The 20,126-nt window shown below is 56.2% G+C and overlaps 1 protein-coding gene across 1 annotated transcript; it reads left to right on the top strand.

Annotated features, from left to right (window-relative positions):
* Positions 1-1,342: 1,342 nt before the first annotated feature.
* On the top strand, positions 1,343-19,696 carry PTPRH (protein tyrosine phosphatase receptor type H). The gene is made up of 17 exons (XM_032591383.1): positions 1,343-1,542; positions 3,626-3,659; positions 3,877-4,143; positions 6,891-7,145; positions 8,290-8,559; positions 9,746-10,045; positions 10,393-10,659; positions 12,469-12,547; positions 12,670-12,717; positions 15,610-15,694; positions 16,068-16,158; positions 16,442-16,518; positions 16,619-16,753; positions 17,001-17,123; positions 17,349-17,509; positions 18,858-18,993; positions 19,101-19,696. Exons 1-17 carry the CDS (start codon positions 1,492-1,494, stop codon positions 19,209-19,211), a joined length of 2,490 nt encoding a protein of 829 aa, XP_032447274.1. The 5' UTR covers positions 1,343-1,491; the 3' UTR covers positions 19,212-19,696.
* The last annotated feature ends 430 nt before the right edge of the window (positions 19,697-20,126 follow it).

The following is a 20,126-nucleotide window of genomic DNA, read 5'->3' as shown; positions in this document are numbered from 1 at the left end:
AAACGGGGATTCATGTTACAGAAAGTGGTAGAAATGGCCAACGTGTTACTATGTGTGCACATGATGGGGTCGCTGCCTGCATCCAAGATGGCCCCAGGGGTCCATGCTTCCAGCTTCCACATTCTTGTGTGGTCCGCTCCCACATGAAAGGGGCTGACTGGCATCCTGAGGAGGATGTGCTGAAAATGATGGTGTGTGCCTTCTGAGGCAAGGTCATCAAGGATAGTGTGACTTCTATGTTGTTCTTGCTCTCGGGTCCTTCGCTCTGGAGGAGGCTGGTAAGGTCACACAGGTGGTTGGTGGTAGGAATGAACAGAATGAGTAAGTCAACAAAAATGCCCTGAAAAGCTCTTCTGGACTCTGGAGGTCTTAGGGATGACCCAAAAATCGGGGCGCCTGGGTGGCTCAGTTGGTTAAGCATCCAACTCCATCTTGGCTCAGGTCACAATCTCACGGTTGTGGGTTCAGGCCCTGTGTCGGGCTCTGCACTGACAGTGTGGAGCCTGCTTGGGATTTTCGTCTCTGCCCCTCCCCTGCTCACTTGCACTCCCTCAAAATAAATAAACGAACAACCATTACAAATAAATAAATGTGGCTATGATTTATCAAGCGTTTTAAAAGGGCCGGCCATCATTCTAAGATTTTATATGTACGCAGTCATTTCTTACCCACAGTATATCGATAAGCAGTTGTATTCACGTTTTTACAGCTGGGGAATCTGAGTCACTGCGAGTCTAAGCCACTTGGTCAAGGTCAAACGGGGCGGGCGAGGCAAATAAGCAAATACTAACAGTTTGGCCTGTGACGGAAATAGCACAGGGTCCTGACCCCGTCCAACCCAGTGTGGTCCATCTCTGACTGCCTCCCCAGGGAAGGGGAGGAGGGAGATGGTTGGAGGACAGGAGGAGGGTGCACCTGGCGGGAGGGGGGGGCGGGGGGCCCATATGCCATGTCATATGTGATAGGCAGACAGGAGTGATAATGAACAGGGCTCACACCGTGAGGGCCGCTGTGCTGTGGAGGCAGGGAGAGGTGACGGGGCCTGAGTCAATGCACAGGGCCCACCGCAGGACAGGGCTTTGGACCCAGCCTCCTCTGCCCCTTGACAGATGGAGCTGGAGCGGTCTCTTTCCCAGGCCTGACTCCGGCCTGACCATTCAGGACCTGCTCTGTGCATTCATGGCGGCGGCGGCGGCGGGGAAGCGGCCCCTGACCCAGGCGATTTGGGTGGGGCAGCGTGAGGGGACGCGGGAGGGGAGACCCCACGGCAGGCCTGAGAGGCGGGGCCGGAGCGCAGGAGTGCGCAGAGGTGAGGACCAGGGCTGAGGGGTGGGGCGGGGCCGGGAGCCTCCACTTCCTCCTCCTCCCTTCCCACCCTGGCCCGTGGCTTCACCACCATGAGACTCAGAAAGGGGAAATTCTCGCGTTTAAAGTCCAGCAGGTGGAAGGTCAGGGCTGGGACACCTGGGTCCCTCGGCAGTGTCTGGAGACATGATGGGGACCGGAGGGAGCCTCGGGGCCTGGGGGAGCCTGGTGCTGCTGGTGAGTGCTCCCAAACAGGGGTGGGGAGCTGGGGTCCTGAGGGAGTAGGAGCTTCCCGGAGAAGGAATCAGGCTTCCGGCTTGTCAGTGAGCCTCACACCTGGGCTCTCAGATACTGCCGTCCACTGTGACAGTGAACTGTGCTTTCTGGCAGGACTCAGGCGTGCCCTCGAAGACCCAGGAGTCCGGGCCCCAGACCCTCCTCCCTCAGACCCAGGAGTCCAGACCCCCAGCCCCTCCTCCCTCAGACCCAGGAGTCCCGGCCCCAGGCCTCCTCCCTCAGACCCAGGAGTCGTGCTCCCAGCCCCCTCCTCCCTCAGACCCAGGAGTCCTGGCCCCCAGCCCCTCCTCCCTCAGACCCAGAGGTCCAGGCTCCCAGTGCCCTCCTCCCTCAGACACAGGAGTCCAGACTCCAGCCCCTCCTCCCTCAGACCCAGGAGTCCTGACCCCCAGCCCCTCCTCCCTCAGACCCAGGAGTCCAGACCCCCAGCCCCTCCTCCCTCAGACCCAGGAGTCCTGACCCCCAGCCCCTCCTCCCTCAGGCCCAGGAGTCCCGGTCCCAGGTCCTCCTCCCTCAGACCCAGGAGTCCTGCCCCCAGCCCCCTCCTCCCTCAGACCCAGGAGTCCTGGCCCCCAGCCCCTCCTCCCTCAGACCCAGGAGTCCTGGCCCCCAGCCCCTCCTCCCTCAGACCCTGGAGTCCTGCCCCAGCCCCCTCCTCCCTCAGACCCTGGAGTCCTGCCCCAGCCCCCTCCTCCCACAGACCCAGAAGTACTACCCCCAGCCCCTCCTCCCTCAGACCCAGGAGTCCAGGCCCCCAGCCCCTCCTCCCTCAGACCCAGGAGTCCTGACCCCCAGCCCCTCCTCCCTCAGGCCCAGGAGTCCCGGTCCCAGGTCCTCCTCCCTCAGACCCAGGAGTCCTGCCCCCAGCCCCCTCCTCCCTCAGACCCAGGAGTCCTGCCCCCAGCCCCCTCCTCCCTCAGATCCTGGAGTTCTGTCCCCAGCCCCTCCTCCCTCAGACCCAGGAGTCCAGACTCCAGCCCCTCCTCTCTCAGACCCAGAAGTCCAGACTCCAGCCTCTCCTCCCTCAGACCCAGGAGTCCAGGCCCCCAGCCCCTCCTCCCTCAGACCCAAAGGTCCAGGCTCCCAGTGCCCTCCTCCCTCAGACCCAGGAGTCCAGACTCCAGCCCCTCCTCCCTCAGACCCAGGAGTCCAGACTCCAGCCCCTCCTCCCTCAGACCCAGGAATCAGGCCCCCAGCCCCCTCCTCCCTCAGACCCAGGAGTCCTGGCCCCCAGCCCCTCCTCCCTCAGACCCAGGAATCAGGCCCCCAGCCCCCCCCCCCTCAGACCCAGGAGTCCAGACTCCCAGCCCCCTCCTCCCTCAGACCCTGGAGTCCAGACCCCCAGCCCCTCCTCCCTCAGACCCAGGAGTCCTGACCCCAGTCCCTCCTCCCTCAGACCCAGGAGTCCAGACCCCCAGCCCCCTCCTCCCTCAGACCCAGGAGTCCAGACCCCTCAGCCCCTCCTCCCTCAGACCCAGGAGTCCAGACCCCTCAGCCCCTCCTCCATCAGACTCAGGAGTCCAGGCCCCAGCCCCTCCTCCCTCAGACCCAGGAGTCCTGGCCCCCGGCCCCTCCTCCCTCAGACCAGGTGTCTGGCTCCTGGTCCCCAACCTCAGTATCTTCCCCCATTACCACTTTGCTGATTAACTTCCTGCCCCTCGTCTTCCAGAGCCATATTTTTCTGAATGTGTAACCATTATCCCCTGGCCTTATCAGTGGAGCCAACCCTAGCTCCTGGGTCCCCGGAGCCCCGCCCCTGCCACACTCCCGGCTGCAGCACACACACACCAAGAAAAGACAGATGGATGTTGCAGTGACCTTTGTTAGAGCAGAGCCTCGAGGGAGGAGACAGCTGGCTGTGTCCCTCCTCTCCCTCAGGCCCCAGTGACTTGGGTTAGGGCAGAGGACAGGTGGCTGGCCAGATCCCTCCTCCCCCTCCCCCCTGCCACCAGCCCTGCAGTCTCCCCTGGGTCAAGGGAGACACGAGGCTCAGAGTCTGACTCTCCCCTCTGTGTTCTCCCAGGGCCTGTGCAGCTGGACAGGGGCCAGGGCGGCTGGTGAGTGACCCCTGCTGAGTCTACCGCCCACACGGAGAGGTTGCACCCAAACCCGTGTGAGCTCTGGTGTGGGGAGGTGGTCTCACGGAGGGCACGGTGATCCATGGCCGGCACTCAAGGAAACGGTCCTTTCTGGACTCAGGCAAGCGCTGGGCGTCGTGGAAGGCCCAGTACTGACCTCCTGTGCTCACACCGGGCCCTCCTTCCTGATCCTCAGCCCCCAGCCCCGGCAGGAACCTGACTGCGGAGGCCCGGACCCCCAGCTCCATCACCCTGCAGTGGCAGACGCCCCGTGGCCTGGACCGGAGGCACCACACCCCCTGGGGCCTGTGGACCGGACGGGATGGCGGAACTGAGGCCCCACGCACGACCGACGCCAGTTTCACGGTGGACGGACTTGGGCCCAGGTCTCCGCATGAGTCTTCCGTGTGGGTGCAGCAGGATAAGACCAACAGCTCCAAGCAGACTCTGCAAAACAGCACGGGTGAGAGGCAGTCATGGCCATGTTCTCGACTTCTGCTTTTCCCAAAAGGTGGCCGGCAGCGACAAGGACATAGCAGGTTCTGTCGCCCAAGAGAAATTGAACGGAAGCCAAATGTGTAAATTTAAGTTTTCGATCAACCACTTTAATGTTTGTTTATTTATTGAAAGAGAGAGAGAGAGACAGAGCATGAGCAAGAGAGGGGCAAAGAGAGAGGGAGACACAGAATCCGAAGCAGCTCCAGGCTCTGAGCTGTCAGCACAGAGCCCAAAGCCAGGCTCCCACCCACGAACCGAACCGTGAGATCACGACCTGAGCGGAAGCCGGACGCTTAACCGACCGAGCCACCCAGTTGCCCCAATGTCAACCACTTTAAAAATAAGTAAAAAGATGGGTGCCTGGCTGGGTCAGATCAAGAGCATGTGACTCTTGATCTCCAGGTTGTGGGTTTGAGCCCCACATGAGGTGTAGAGATTACTTAAAAAGACAAAGAAATTGGGGCGCCTGGGTGGCGCAGTCGGTTAAGCGTCCGACTTCAGCCAGGTCACGATCTCGCGGTCCGGGAGTTCGAGCCCCGCGTCGGGCTCTGGGCTGATGGCTCAGAGCCTGTTTCCGATTCTGTGTCTCCCTCTCTCTCTGCCCCTCCCCCGTTCATGCTCTGTCTCTCTCTGTCCCAAAAATAAATAAAAACGTTGGAAAAAAAATTTTTTAAATAAAAAAAAAAGACAAAGAAATTTAAAACTAGTAAAATGAAACATGAAATCAATTATAAAGTGAGAATTTATTTCGCTCAATAGATCCAAAATATTATCATTTTTTAAAGTTTATTTAATTATTTTGAGAGAGAGAGAGCACATGTGCGAGCAAGTGGGAGGGGGCAGAGAGAGAGAGAGAATCCCAAGAAGCCTCCTCACTGTCAGTACAGAGATCGACATGGGGCTCAAACCCAGGTCAGATCATGACCTGAGCCAAAATCAAGAGTCAGATGCTTAACTGACTGAGTCACCCAGGCTTATCCATTTTCAAAAGCAGGCTCCACGAGCAACCTGGGGCTCGAACCCACACCCCTGAGATCAAGAGTCGCGTGCTCTACTGACTGAGTCAGCCACGTGCCCCCAAATATTATCAATATTATCATTTTGAAATGTAATCGACATATAAAAGAACCAGAAGATAGCTTACATTTTTTAAATGTTTATTTCTTGAGAGAGAGAGAGAGAGAGAGAGAGAGAGAGAGAGAGAGACAGAACGAGTTGAAGAGGGGCAGAGAGAGAGGGAGATACAGAATCGGAAGCAGGCTCCAGGCTCTGAGCTGTCAGCACACAGTCTGATGCAGGGCTTGAACTCAAGAACCGTGAGATCATGACCTGAGCCGAAGTCGGACGCTCAACCGACTGAGCCCCCCAGGCGCCCCAAGATATTTTCTTAACTTCATACCTGCTCCTCAAAGCACAGTGTGTATTTTGCACCGATAGCACAAGGGCTCAGCGGTCACACGGAGCTTAGGACCCCTCCCGACCCCGCACAGTCCCAGCTTTCAGCCCCCCCCCCAGCCCTGTGAGAAACCTGAGGGGGGAGACTTGGACCAACAGCTCTATCACTCTGCACCGGGAGGTCCCCAAGGACCCAGAGCCTCAGAGGTGCACCTACTGACTGGGTCCAGTGGCATGGAGACAGTGACAAAAGTGAGACCCAAAACAGGACCGTCACCAGTTACAAAGTGGGGAGTGGGGCAGGACTTCAGTCACTGTCCTCATGTGAATTTTCTGTTTGGGCAGAGAAGAACAAGGTTCCTGGCTCCAGGAAGACCCTCGAAGGTTCCTCAGGTCCCGCCCCCTGTTTCATTCCCTTTTGTTCTGCTTGAGGAGGAACCATGGAACCATGGGACGTGGACACCCTGACCCTCTGACTCTTCTTCTGGTTCTCAACCGTGTCTGGTCTTGACGATGCAAACTCCGATCGTCAGCTCCATCATCCTGACGTGGACAGTTTCCTCGCTCTAGAGCCGCTCTGGCCAATATAGCAGCCCCTCCCCCCGTCACCTCCGTGGGGCTATTTAATTTTTTTTTAACGTTTATTTATTTTTGAGACAGAGCATGAACGGGGGAGGGTCAGAGAGAGGGAGACACAGAATCCGAAACAGGCTCCAGGCTCTGAGCTGTCAGCACAGAGCCCGACGCGGGGCTCGAACTCACGGACCGCGAGATCACGACCTGAGCTGAAGTCGGCCGCTCAACCAACTGAGCCACCCAGGCGCCCCCCGTGGGGCTATTTAAAATTCAGTTCACTAAAATGGAAAATCCAGTTTCATGTTTTATGTGCTCAAGAGCTCAGATGAGGGGGTCCCAGTCCCCCTCCGTATCCCCCTGGGATAGTGTCTCTTATACTGGGCCTTGGGACAGCATTTCCATCTTTGCAGCAATTCTGTTGGAAACTGCTGGTCTAGACCCTTGCTACTCAAACTCCGGTCCATGGGTGGGCAGTGCCGGCGTGTGCCGAGAACCGGCTGGAGATGCAGAGTCTGGGTCTCATCTCAGACCCACCGAACGAGAACCCGAATCTTAACGAGATCCCCCGTGTCATGTACGCACACTGAAGTTGGACAAGCGCTGGTCTAGACCACACGCCTTACCTCTCCTGGGACCAGTAGTCGAGGCAGGACTGGACACTTTGAGGGCTAAAAATGTACACTGACTGTACCCCTGAGCTGCTCCCTTGCTGACACCGGACCCCTTTCCCTAATTTTTCAGGCCCCTATCCCGTCAGGAACTTGAAGGTAGAGGCTCAGACCACCAGCTCCGTCACCCTGATCTGGGAGGAGCCAGATGACCCTGACTTTCAGAACTACACCTACTGGATCCAGCGGACTGGGGGTGAGATACAGAACACGACCGACACCAGCTTCGTGGTGGGCGGACTGCAAGCCGGGTCCTTGTATGAATTTGCCGTGTGGGCAGAGAGAAATGGAGTCGCCCGCTCCGCGACAACTTGCAACGCCACCACAGGTGAGTGCCACCTGCTGCAGTTCTCTCTCTCTCCCCTTTAAAAAACGTTTATTTAGGGGCGCCTGGGTGGCTCAGTCGGTTGAGCGGCCGACTTCGGCTCAGGTCACGATCTCGCGGTCCGTGAGTTCGAGCCCCGCGTCGGGCTCTGTGCTGACAGCTCAGAGCCTGGAGCCTGCTTCCGATTCTGTGTCTCCCTCTCTCTCTCTGACCCTCCCCCGTTCATGCTCTGTCTCTCTCTGTCTCAAAAATAAATAAACGTCACAAAAAAATTAAAAAAAATAAAAAACGTTTATTTATTTTTGAGCATCTCTTTGGGTCACGTTGACCAGGAGTTGAAGAAAGAACATCACACGTTCTGAGCTGGGATCAGTCAGGGTCTGGGACCCTCTAGAATACAGACATTAAGACTAGGGGGTGTCTCTCCTTAGCCACCAGGACTGTGTAGGGAGCACAGGCACGTTGCCTCAACTGTGGGGACATTAGGTACCATGGAATGTGGACACTCTGACCCTCCGACTCTTCTCCTGGTTCCCAACTGTATCACGGTCTTGAGAATGGAAGCTCAGGCCATCAACTCCATCACTCAGATTGGCAGGTGCCCCCTGGGCCCTGGCCTTTGGGACTACATTTATTGGGTCCAGTGAACTGGAGAGGGAGACAGAACTGAGACCCAACACTTATCCAAACCTTCAGCTTCACGGTAGAGGGACCCAAAACTGGGACCTTGTATAAATTCTCTCTGTGTGGGCAGAAAAGAATGAATTCTGTGCTGGTTCCAGACAAGAACCCCAGTAAGCCCCCTGATGACAAACATCAATGCCCACTCTCTCTTTCGGTGAGAGCTGAAGAACCAGCAAAGGTGGCACCACCTTTGGGTTCTGGGATGCAGCCACCGTCTTTACGGTCTCGCCGAGCCGTGCCCACATCCTGAGTCCACAGGAGAGAGGTGGCCTTTTCTGGGGACGGGCCTGTCTGGGAGTCTGCGGCTGAGCATAAGGCTTCAGTGTCCCGTCCCTACCCCCAGGTTCCCTGTCTAGAAATGCTCTTTAACAAGGCTGGCTGCCCCAGGAGGAGGTCCGTCCGTGTGTTTTGGACTCTCGTGGACCAGGGAGAGGATATTCTGACCCTCTGTTCCTTCTGCCAGTCCCCAACGCAGTGACGAGCCTCAGTGTGCAGAAGCAGACCAACAGCTCCATCACCTTGAGCTGGACAGCTCCCCCGGACCCAGATCATCCTCTCTACACCTACGGGGTCTCATGGGTCAAGGAGAGCGCCAGCGCCATTAGCATCCGGAACACCACAGATACCGGGATCATACTAACAGAACTGGAAGCTGGGAGCTTGTACACCATCACCGTCTGGGCAGAGAGGAATGAAGTCAGCAGTGACAACCGGACACTCACTGGAGCCACTGGTGAGACTCGCGCTGGTTCTAGACAGAGCCAGTACTATTGGGATGGGAGAGAGAGAGAGAGGGTTGGGGAGACTTTGGCGACCCCATCTAGCCTCATAGAACCTTGAGCTTGTAAGTCTGCCTTCTAGGAAGAGTCCGTCCTCTGCAGCCAGAACTTTCTAATTGCGAGGTCTGTCTTTGGGGATGAAGAGAGCCCCTGACCATCCAGCACCACCCCTCAGGAACCAACAAAGCCAGAAGACAGAAGGGCACGGCTCATCCCAGTATACTAGCTGAACCCCAAGCAACCCAGCTCTCAGCCTATATGTGAAGGGTTCCAAGTATGACAGGAGCCAAAATTACCCCCAGGAACTAGGTTCACTGTGTGTGCATGGAGCCTGGAACTGTTTAGTCTTCGGCTATTTGGGCTAAGAAGACTAAAGACAACAGCTCCGTCAAGAAAGAAGAGCCCGAGGGCGCCTGGGTGGCTCAGTCGGTTAAGCGTCCGACTTCAGCTCAGGTCACGATCTCGCGGTCCGTGAGTTCGAGCCCCGCGTCGGGCTCTGGCCTGATGGCTCAGAGCCTGGAGCCTGCTTCTGATTCTGTGTCTCCCTCTCTCTCTGCCCCTGCCCCGTTCATGCTCTGTCTCTCTCTGTCTCAAAAATAAATAAAACGTGGGGCGCCTGGGTGGCGCAGTCGGTTAAGCGTCCGACTTCAGCCAGGTCACGATCTCGCGGTCCGTGAGTTCGAGCCCCGCGTCGGGCTCTGGGCTGATGGCTCGGAGCCTGGAGCCTGTTTCCGATTCTGTGTCTCCCTCTCTCTCTGCCCCTCCCCCGTTCATGCTCTGTCTCTCTCTGTCCCAAAAATAAATAAAAACGAAGAAAAAAAAAATAAAAAATAAATAAATAAAACGTTAAAAAAAAATTAAAAAAAAAAAAAAAGAAAGAAAGAAGGGCCCAGAAATAACGAAAGACCCTGCCTCGGTCTGCTCACCTGAGAAAGGTGATGCGTAGGACCCAGGGCGATAGACTCAGGACAGAGAGGGCCCCGGTGATCCTGGTCCCCACCTGGCCTCTTTTTTGCGGTTCACTCTTCTTAGGAAGTGGACTCGTCTGGTGACTGAGGGGTCAGGGGAGGTGGGCAGGCTCAGGCGGGAGGGTCCTTGAGGATACACCCGCCCCCTTGACCTCCCGTCCTCCCTCCTCAGCTCCCAACACAGTCATGGATGTACACAAGGAAAACCAGACGAGCAACTCAATCATTCTGCGGTGGAAGGTCCCCACAGACCCTCACTCTCAGCTCTACACGTACTGGGTCCAGTGGACCCCTGGGGGACATCCCCAGGGACAGCAAGACCCCCAGGGACATCAGACCAACCACACAGGCAGGACCAATGACAGTTGGTATGAGGTGCAGACCCTGGAACCCGGGACTCTGTACACCTTCAGCGTGTGGGCAGACAGGAACAACGTGACCGGTTATGCGCAGAGCCTCCTTGCATCCACAGGTGAGATGGGCCCCCTTCTACCTGGTGGGAGCTGAGGTTGGACCTTGGGGCGATGGGGGGGGGAGTGGACTTCAAATCCCATCAGGCCATGGGGTCATGCCTTGCTAAGCTGCAGTGATACAGAGAGCCCAAGGGCTCATGGGAGTGGTAGTCCGAAGGGATCTGTTGCGTGTCCATTGGGGGAGGAAAGAAAATGAGAGCTGAAGAGAGGTGTTTTGGTTTTGGGAGGGAAAGGATGTGCTAGTTCTCAGAGAATTGGCACCAGCGGCGGGAAGTGGGGGTCGGGTGGGGAGATGGAAAGGCACCCTGTATGGCTCCTACTGACTCCTCCTGTCCCCTCCACCCAGCCCCGAGCCCAGTCACCATCACCTCCTGCATCAGCACCTCTGGGGGCCACGGGGTCATCTTGACCTGGTCCTGCCCCGTGGGAGGCTACGAGGCCTTTGAGTTGCAGGTGGGTGGACAGTGGGACTGCCAGAATGTATCGTCCTGTGGGAGGGGCGTGTCTGTGTGGGATCTCCAGCCAGCTCAGTCTTACCCAGCCACCGTCACCACCATCTGGGATGGAATGAGGGCCCCGTCTGCCCCTGTGACCTGCCACACGGAGAATGCAGGTAAGCAGCTCCCCACGGGGACAGAGCTACGGTGAAAGGCTCTCTAGATCCCATCGGGCTCTGTTGTGAAGGAGTCTTACCTACACAAGGGGTCCTTTGTGTTTCCCTGTTTGCTTTCTTTGCTGCTTTCTTCAAAACCGCTTTCTTGAGATATAATTCACATACCATACAATTCACCCACTGACAGAGTACAGCTAATGGCTTCACTACACCCACAGGACTTGGCCAACCCATCACTCTTACACTATTTTCATTACTCACTAAAGAAAAATCACCTCCTTACACCATCAGCCCCTAATTCCCTCACTTCCCCACCAACCTGGCCTCGGTAATCTCAAATTTATCTTCTGTCTCTATAGATTTGCTTGTTTTGGACGTCTCCTAAAAATATCATCATCCTTCTGTGATGTATGTCATCAGTCTTTGGTGGCCGGCTTCTCTCACCTGCTGTACCATTTCTAAGGTCCATCAATGTTGCAGCATGTATCGGTGCTTCATTGCCTTTTATTGTTAAATAATATTCCACTGTATGCAGAGACCACATTTCGTTTATCCGTTCGTCTGTGGATGGGTCCGTTGGGTGGTCTCCACTCTTTGGCTGTTACGAGTAATGGTGCTATGGACATTCATGTACCCATTCCCGTGCAGAAAGGAACTTTCTTTCTCTTGGGTATATCCCCAGGAATGGAGTTGTGGGATCAAGTACTTAACTCTGTGTTTATCTTCTGGAGAAGTGCCAAACTTTTTTTCCCCAACACGACTGCACCATTTTCCACTCATCGGTGGCGTATTTGGGAGAGGTTTGGGCCTCATACTTAGTAAAACTCTGATCATATACCTTTGATGGTGGCCATAAGCTTCACTGGGCCCCATCTGTCACCTTCTATGAATCAGGACCTCTTATAAGATTGCGTCTCTTATCTGGAGAGAGATGGCAGGTTGGGGCAATGATAGATAGATGCCCAACTGGGCTTCTCTGGTTCCTGCTGCCCAGGAACGTCTCTTGCTTAGCAGCAAAGAGGGTCTCTGGAAGGGAGAGGAAAGATGCCTGTGTCCATGGGGACCAGGTCCATTAGGGGAATGGGCTGTGTGAGACCCTTCTAGAGCCTGTTGACAGGTCCTCGTAACCAGGGCTGTTGGGAAGCTGCATCCTGGGGCCACGACAGCTGATGGAGGTAGGCTGTGGGCTGGAGTCTGCTCCAAGACCAGATGTCTAAGGACAGACCCTGAGGGATCTGTGCCCACTAGAGCCTGGGGCCAAGACCGTGGGCACCACCACTGCAGGGGTGCCCTTCTGCTAGCAAACAGAACCTCTGAGCACACGAGTCTCTGTTCTGGCGGGAGGCATCAATGCCGTCAATGTGGTTTCTCAATCTTGACCCACTGACCTTTGGGGATGGATCGTTCTTTGCCGTGGGGGCCGTCCTGTACATTGTAGGATGTTGAGCAGCGCCCCTGACCCCTGCCTGCTGGATGCCAGCGCAACACCACTCCCATGGTGCCAACCCAGAATGTCCCCAGTCATCGGTGACAGAATCGCCCACGCCGAGAATCATTAATCTGGGCCGAGGAGGGGAAGAGGCACTTTGGCAGCCAGGTTACCTGAGCAAATGATATCTTTGGACCAGGCTCCTCGGGAAAGTTGGGTGGGAGGTGGGGCTCTATCCAGAGGCCCTCTCCTCTCCTTTCTCTGCCCTCGCATCTGCCCTGTCAGCCCTCCAGTCACAGTCTGGGTGAGGACAGAGGTAGGAGAGACAGGTTGCCCGTGGAAGAGGCTGACTCCAACGGTCCCCGTACCTCCTAACCCAGGGGTCATCGCCGGAGCCGTCGTCGGTGTGGTCCTGTTTCTCATCCTGGTGGGCCTGCTGATTTTCTTCCTGAAGAAGAGGTGGGACTCGTCACAGGGCTGACTGACCGTCTTCGGGTGGGGACGGGGTGGCAGGGAGAGGGTGAGGATCCCTGTTCCGGCCTGACCCCCCCAAGCCTTCGGTTCCAATGTCTCTTTCCCAGGCACAAGAAGAGGCAGAGGAAACCGGCACCCAAGGCTCTGAGCTCCAGGTAAGCAGAAGGCGTTGGAGAAGCATCTGGAAGAAGCACTGTCGGGTCAAATCGAGGGGGTGCTTGCTGGTCACTGGATAGGTCAACGGGTGGGCTCAGCGAACCCCGACACGCAGTGCTCTCTGCCCCAAGGCTCACAAGCCTTTCATCGCCCCCCTCCAGCCTGGGCCAGGGGCTCTGGAACCGACTCCAGCTCTGGGACTATGTGCCTCCAACAAAAGATTCACTCAGCACGTGTATCATGTGTCAGGCACTGTTCTAGGCACAGAGGACACCGTGAGAGAAACAAAAGATTCCTGCCTTCGCGAAGCTTACATTCGAGCACAAAAAAATCATTAATAAACAAGATAATAGAGGTTGTGATACAGGAGGCAGTGGAGCAAGAGGTGGCGATAGAAAAGGTAGAAGCCGATTTTATTTTATTATTTTTTCCTTTTGTTTTTGAGAGAGAGGGCAAGCGGGGGAGGGGCAGAGAGAGCGAGAGAGTGAGAGTGAGAGAGAGAATCTCAAGCAGGTTTCATGCCCAGCACAGAGCCCGACGCGGGGTTCCATCTCCCAACCGTGAGATCGTGACCTGAGCTGAAAGCAAGATTTGGACACTTAAACTCCAGAGCCACCCAGGCGCCCCAGAAAAGGTAGAAGAATATTTAAGATAGGGTGTTAAAATTAGAGAAAATTGGAGAAAATTGTCCAGGTAAAGCCATACCAAGAAGATGACTAAGAGGAAGTCATTTGTGCACAGACTCATGTGCACATCTTGGGAAATGGCGTTCCAGGAAGAGGGGCCAGCAGGTGCAAAGGCCCTGGGGCAGGAGCATGCTGGGAGCGTTTAGAGAATGTTGGGTATCTCGGCGACGGAGCAGAGTGGCACCAGAGTGTCACGTGGGGGAAGCGGGTCCGGGAAGAAGACAGGAGCAGAACTAAATGCTGCCGAGCCATCCCTCCAAGGATGGACTGAGAGGCGGCCCTTAGAATTGGAGATAAGGAGGGGCACCTGGGCGCCTCAGTGGGTTGAGCGTCCGTCCGACTTCGGCTCAGGTCATGATCTCCCAGTTCGAGGGTTCGAGCCCCGCGTCGGACTCTGTGCTGACAGCTTGGAGCCTGGAGCCTGCTTCCGATTCTGTGTCTCCCTCTCACTCTGCTCCTCCCCCACTCATGCTCTGTCTCTCTCTCTCTCAAAAATAAATAAACATTAAAAAAATTAAAAAAAAAAAGAATTGGAGATAAGGAGGCAAATAGGATAGGGGGGCTTTGGGGAAAGGGGTCACTCCCCTGTGGAGTGGTGCTGCAGACACCAGGCATTGGTGATGTGGAGAAAAGAAGCAGAGAAAACTGGTGTGTGTGAGCAGTTTAAACGTGCACGGGCTGTGTTAACAGGCTTTGTTGTTGCTTAGGTGTGATAAAGGCAACAGATCCCAAGAGGGGAGTCCTCAGTAAGTCACACAGGCTCAGTCGGGAGGCAGGGGAGGTGGGGACAATGGTGGGCAAGAGCCTTAGTTATGGTTTCCGTGGGAAGGAATGGGTAGCTCGAGGCCAGTGCAATGATTTGGGCGAGCTCCGGGGTGTAAGGGCTGCCTCTGGTTGTCAGGCACCCGGGCCTGAGGGCTGACGGCAGGTGCATAGTGGCTCAGCGTGTGACAGCCACATGCACGAGGTGGTGGGCGTGTGGGATTGACCACTGCTCAAGAAGGGGGCTGGACTGGCCTCTAGCCCCCGGCCTCCGAACTGGGTCAAGACAGTGTTTATAAAGCTGTCTTACGGGAGGACGAGCAAGAAGGAGCTGGAGCTGTGTGAGGTCAAAGACTTTTTAAAAAAAATTTTTTTAATGTTTATTTATTTTTGAGAGAGAGACAGCCAGCAGGGGAGGGCCAGAGAGAGAGGGAGACACAGAATCGGAAGCAGGCTCCAGGCTCTGAGCCGTCAGCACAGAGCCCGACGCGGGGCTCGAACTCACGAGCTCACGCTGAACTGACGGAGCTACCCAGGCGCCCCCACATTCCCACTGTGGTGCAGCTGTCCCCACCGTCTGTCTCCAGAACTTTTTCATCTTGCAAAACCCAAACTCTGTCCCCATTGAACAGGATCCCCCCTCCGCCTCCATCAGCCCCTGGTGCCCCGCCCGGTCTACTCTCTGTCTCTGTGGATTTGACTCCTCTAGGGACCTCACAGAAGTGGATTCACACAGTATTGGTCCTTCTGTGACTGGCTTATCTGAGCTAGCATAATGTTCCCCAGATTCACCCATGATGTGGCCTGTGTCCCAATGACCTGCCTTTTTTTTTTTTTTAATGTTTATTTATTTATTTTGAAAGAGACACACAGAGAGAGTGAGCAGGGCAGGGGCAGAGCGGGAGGGGTCAGAGAGAGAATCCCAAGCAGGCTCTGTACTGTCAGCGGGGCTCGATCTCCTGAACTGGGAGATCATGACCTGAGCCGAAATCAAGTCTGACGAAGTTAAGTCTGATGCTTAACTGACTGAGCTACCCAAGTGCCCCATATTTGAAAAAAATTTAAAACACTGGATTGATAGAACCTGAGAACAGATATTGGTTGCCCGAGGCAGAGGGTGGAGGGTAGTTGAGTCGGGAGAAGGGGGTCAAAAGAAATAAAGAGCGAAAAAAGGCCCCCCCCCAAAAAGGCCCAGGGGTGTCTGGGTGGCTCAGTGACTTCAGCTCAGGTCATGATCTCACGGTTTGTGAGTTCAAGCCCCACGGCGGACTCTGCTGACAGCTCAGAGCCTGCTTGGGCTTCTGTCTCTCTCTCTCTGCCCCTCCCCCGCTTGCTCTCTGCCTCTCAAAATAGATAAAAATAAACTTAAAAAAAATAAAAGCCCTTTCTTTTATCCCAAGATCACAGGGCCAAGGGAAGTTAAACTCTGCCCTTTTCCCATAGCCTCCTGGAGAACATCCCGGCACAAGACTTTGCTGCCCACGTGAGGAAGAACGAGAAGGATGGCGGCTTCGCAGTGGAGTACCAGGTGTGGTGACAAGCGAGGGGCTGAGCTGAGCCCCACGTGTCCACCCCAGACCTCGCCACACCTTTCTTTGCTTATGCAAAAAAATTCAGGCACAATTATGTTTTCGCCTGTGACACCGTTACGGGCCCTCGGGTCAGCCCTAAAGAAACACGTTGGTTTCCCCATGTTGTGTCTTCTGTCGCCTACCTCTCTGGTCCCCACTGTCCCCCAAGCCTCCCCAATGCCCTGCGGGGTGATGGTACACGTTTCTGTGGGTGCTACAGAATTCCAGGGCGCGGGGGTGAGTGGGGCGGTGCTGAACGGGGGTGTCCTCCGGGGAAGATGGAGAGACTCCAGGGTCCATGCTCCCCCCCCCCTCTGCCTCTGCCCGCAGCGATTGGCTCTGGAGGGCACCAAGCAGTCTCAAATGGTGGCCTCAGCCCTCGAAAACAGTGCCAAGAACCGTTACCGAAATGTGCTGCCCTGTGAGTCTTAAGGCCTCTGCTGACTTTACCCCTGGCCGTGACTTTGTCAATACCCCATCCCTGGCCCCTTCCCTTATTCCCTATGGGACACAAAGCTCTTACCCCCTGTGAGGGGGGCACCCGGCCCATTCCTCCCTGCTGAGGTCAATCCACCCTTCTTAGGGCTCCCAGAGCCTGTGTGCCCTCAGCGTGACCTCTGTCCCTGGGTCTCAGTCTTGTCTCCATACCTTCCTGGGTCTCCCATGCCTGTCTCTGCTTCACTAATGCTGGCCTCTTCCTCTAGACGACTGGTCCCGGGTGTCCCTGAAGCCCCACCAGGAGGAACCAGGCTCCGACTACATCAACGCCAGCTTCATACCTGTAAGGTTGTGGCTGCGAACCGGGAGGGCGTTGAGCAAAGCTGAGCAGAGAAGGACTGGAGGCTGGAGGGGGTTGTGACTTGCCTGTTTTCTCCCGTCAGGGTCTCTGGGGCCCCCGCGAGTTCATTGCAGCCCAGGGCCCCCTGCCCCAGACGGTGGCTGACTTCTGGCGCCTGGTGTGGGAGCAGCAGAGCCGCACCCTGGTCATGCTGACCAACTGTGTGGAGTCCGGCCGGGTGAGGGATCCGCAGGGTCTAGGTGTTGAGCCTTGACCTCCCATGTGACCCCAACCTCCTCCAGTACCCTCAGCGCATCCATTGGTCCGTATAACCCAGTGGCCTTGAGAAGGAGGGGTCCTCCTGGCTGGGATGAATCTACACCTGGCCGCCTGTAGGTCTCGCCTCATCACCAGGCACTGAGTACAAGAGCCCCGGTGTAGACGGGCATCAGGACAGGTTCTCTGACCTCTCAGTCGTTCCCCAGGTGAAGTGTGAGTACTACTGGCCTCTAGACGCCCAGCCATGCACATATGGGCACCTACAAGTGGCCCTGGAGGGTGAGAAGGTGCTGGAGAACTGGACAGTACGAGACCTGAGGGTCCGGCACGTAAGTCTGTTCCACCCTGCCAGCCCCACCCCGACCCTCGCTCCCTCCCCCAGAACTATCTGGGCAGTTGACTCCTCAGAACCCCTCCTGAAGCCTAAACTTCCGTCACTGTCTCAGGGGACCACAGTGTGTCCAGGGATGCCCCCCACCAGTCAGAAACCAGCCCACCCTGGGGTGCTGAGCGCTCCCTCCCCATCCTCCCCATCCTCCCCTCCCTCTCTCTAGATCCAAGAGCAGAAGACACTACGTGTACGTCAGTTCCACTACATGACCTGGCCAGACCACGGCGTCCCCCACTCCCCAGACCCCTTGCTGGCCTTCTGGAAGATGGTCCGGCAGTGGCTGGACCAGACCGTGGAGGGAGGCCCCCCCATTGTGCACTGCAGGTGAGGACCCGCTGGCTCTAAGAGAACGGCCCCTGCCGGTTTCAGGAACCAGAACCTTCTACAGGAGATGGAAGAGAGGAGGAGGGGAATGCGTCGGTGGAGAGAAGGGAGGAAGGGGTGAGGGGCAGGAGAGAGAAACAGTCAAAGGTTTTGAGAAACATTTGAAACACCTCCACTGCACGCCGGGAACCTCATCCCGCCCATCACTCTCCTGTAGTCCATACTGAAGACTGTAGAGGAGGTTATGGGCGGGGGGGAGGGGGGGACGAAAAGGGGCTTGCTCCAGAGTGGCCGACAGCCTCTGAAATGGGGGCTCTGGTTACAGTGACAGTTGCATTCAGGGAGCACGTACCACCAGTGACGTGATGGAAACTCCGCAGTCACGGTCTTGCTGGTCCTCAGGGCAACCTCATGACCAAAAGGGTTTCCTCCCCATTACAGAGCTGGGGAAACCCAGTCAGAAAGCGTACGTCTTGGGTTCAAGGCGTAAGGGGTCAAGCTGATGCCTGTGGTGGCACTCTTACATTCTCTGCTGCCGCCCTGTCCCGGGATAGCACCCCCTGGAGGTGTCCCCAGCAGGGGGTCATCCCCTCCCCCAAGCACAGAAGGGACTCCTGCGTAATGGTTAAGACGATTGATTTGAACCGGAAAAAGGATCGAAGCACTGGTTCATCCCACCATGTGGAAGAACCTTGATAACACGGTGCTGAGTGAAATGAGACAGACACGACAGGTCACATGTAGTAGGATCCCGTTTATGGGAGACGTCCAGAATAGGTAAGCCCACAGAGCCAGATTGATGGTCACCAGGGGCTGGGGAGAGCGGAGAGTGGGGAGCGACTGCTTAGCGGGTACAGGGTCTCCTTCTGGGAGGACGAAAGTGTCTGGGAACTAATTGGATGTGGTGGTCACACAACGTCGCGAATGTACTAAATGGCACTGAACTGTTTACTTTAAAATGGGTTTATGTTTAAAAAATATTTTGGAATGGTCAGCTTGGGAGTTCCTTTTTCTCGTGTGTCAGCTCCAGAGTGACCTGGGACAGACAAGCGACCTCACTGCTCTCAGCCTCCATTTCTCCATCTGTAAAAAGGGTGTGCTGTTGGCTCCTACTTCTCAGGCTTGGGAAAAGTGACAAGGGCGCATAGGGCATTGGAGGCAGGGCCGGGCAGACAGAAGGCGCTCCAGGCAGAGTCACACACACTGGCTTTTACCACTTACACGGTATCCCCCCAGAATGCTATCTTGCTGAATAATATACTCTGATCCCGGATGCTCCAAAAATAGATCCTCCAATCAGCCAAGACTCCCCCTTCCTGTGGCCTGACCCCTTCTTGTTCCTGCCTAGTGCTGGCGTGGGCCGCACGGGCACCTTCATTGCCCTGGACGTCCTGCTGCGGCAGCTGGAGCGTGAGCGTTTTGTGGGAGCCTTCAGCTACGTGCGGAAGATGAGGGAGAGCAGGCCTCTCATGCTACAGACTGAGGTGATGGGGTTCCCGAGGGCACAGGGGGGTGGCGGTGGGGCCTGGGGGGAAAGCAGGCCCAGGCTCAGAAGGGCACCCCTCACCCCCTACCCCGTGCTCCTCCCCAGGCCCAGTACGTGTTCCTGCACCAGTGCATCCTGCGGGGTCTCCAGCAGTCACCCCTAGCCCCAGCAGAGAAAGGGGCTTCGTACGTGAACCCGCTGTATGAGAATGTCTAAGCCACAAGAGAGTTGAGACCCCAGTGGAGACTCAGACTCTGGATCTCCACTTGAGCCCAGATTCCTGGAGCCCTGGGAGAGCAGAGGGCTGGGGTCCCAGACACCTGAGTCTTGCAGGAGGAGGGGAGGCCTGGGTGTCTAAACTGTTTCCCTGGAGGACAGAGGGCAGGTGGGAGCGGGTATCCTGGATTCCTGGTCCCTTGGAGGAGGAGGGATGGGAGCTAGGCTTTCCTCGTTCTTCGAGGGAGGAGGAGGCTGGAGGCCTAGGCTGCTGGATTCTGGGGAAGGTAGAAATTCGCGTCTGGAACTCTAGCTACCCCTGGTGCAAAGGCAGACACGATCCATCCCATTTTTTATTCCAGAAACCAAATCTGTCTTCTAGGATCTGAGATTTCCCTGCACCCCACTGCGTGTACATATCTTTTTCTTCTATCCCATAATTTATTAAATCACTATTCTCCCCCAGAGGTGCTTGCTATAGTGGATTTCTGGGTCTGGAAATAATATTGGGGTGGGAGTGGGGCTGGATTCCTGATGTTTAAGCACTGAGGTAAATGTCCTAGGGAAGAAGCGAGACCCATAATTTTGCACCCGAAAAAAAATGTGTTTGGATGGTTGAGTCTCTTAGAGAGGGCTGGAGGTCCACACTGTGTTCCAGCGTCTGTCCGGTTCCTGAAGCCAGGAGCATAGGGGCTTGCTTCCTGGGCCTGGTGCTAGGAGATCCTAGAGGGTGGGGTGATGTCTGGGGCGGATTCACTGGAGACTTTCACGCTGAGTCTTGTGTCTGGATACCTGACTACTTGGGTACTTGGGTCTCCCGAGACAGTCTCTGGGGTCCTAGGACAGGGCATCCTGATGGGGGTAGGGGTGGACAGAGGGGGTCTAGATGCCAGACAGTTGGACAAGAAAGGAGAA

Source organism: Lynx canadensis, chromosome E2 (genome assembly GCF_007474595.2).
Source record: "Lynx canadensis isolate LIC74 chromosome E2, mLynCan4.pri.v2, whole genome shotgun sequence".
Lineage (NCBI taxonomy): Eukaryota > Metazoa > Chordata > Mammalia > Carnivora > Felidae > Lynx > Lynx canadensis.
Note: the sequence above shows the minus strand (reverse complement) of the source record. Positions and strands in the feature narration are given on the sequence as shown.

What these genes read in the sequence shown, in the direction of transcription:
- PTPRH (XM_032591383.1), top strand. Translation starts at nt 1,492, where the DNA reads ATGATGGGGACCGGAGGGAGCCTCGGGGCCTGGGGGAGCCTGGTGCTG. An exon ending in GAGCCTCCTTGCATCCACAG is followed by an intron (nt 10,046 to 10,392) that starts GTGAGATGGGCC and finishes CCCTCCACCCAG; the next exon opens with CCCCGAGCCCAGTCACCATC. An exon ending in CTGCCACACGGAGAATGCAG is followed by an intron (nt 10,660 to 12,468) that starts GTAAGCAGCTCC and finishes CTCCTAACCCAG; the next exon opens with GGGTCATCGCCGGAGCCGTC.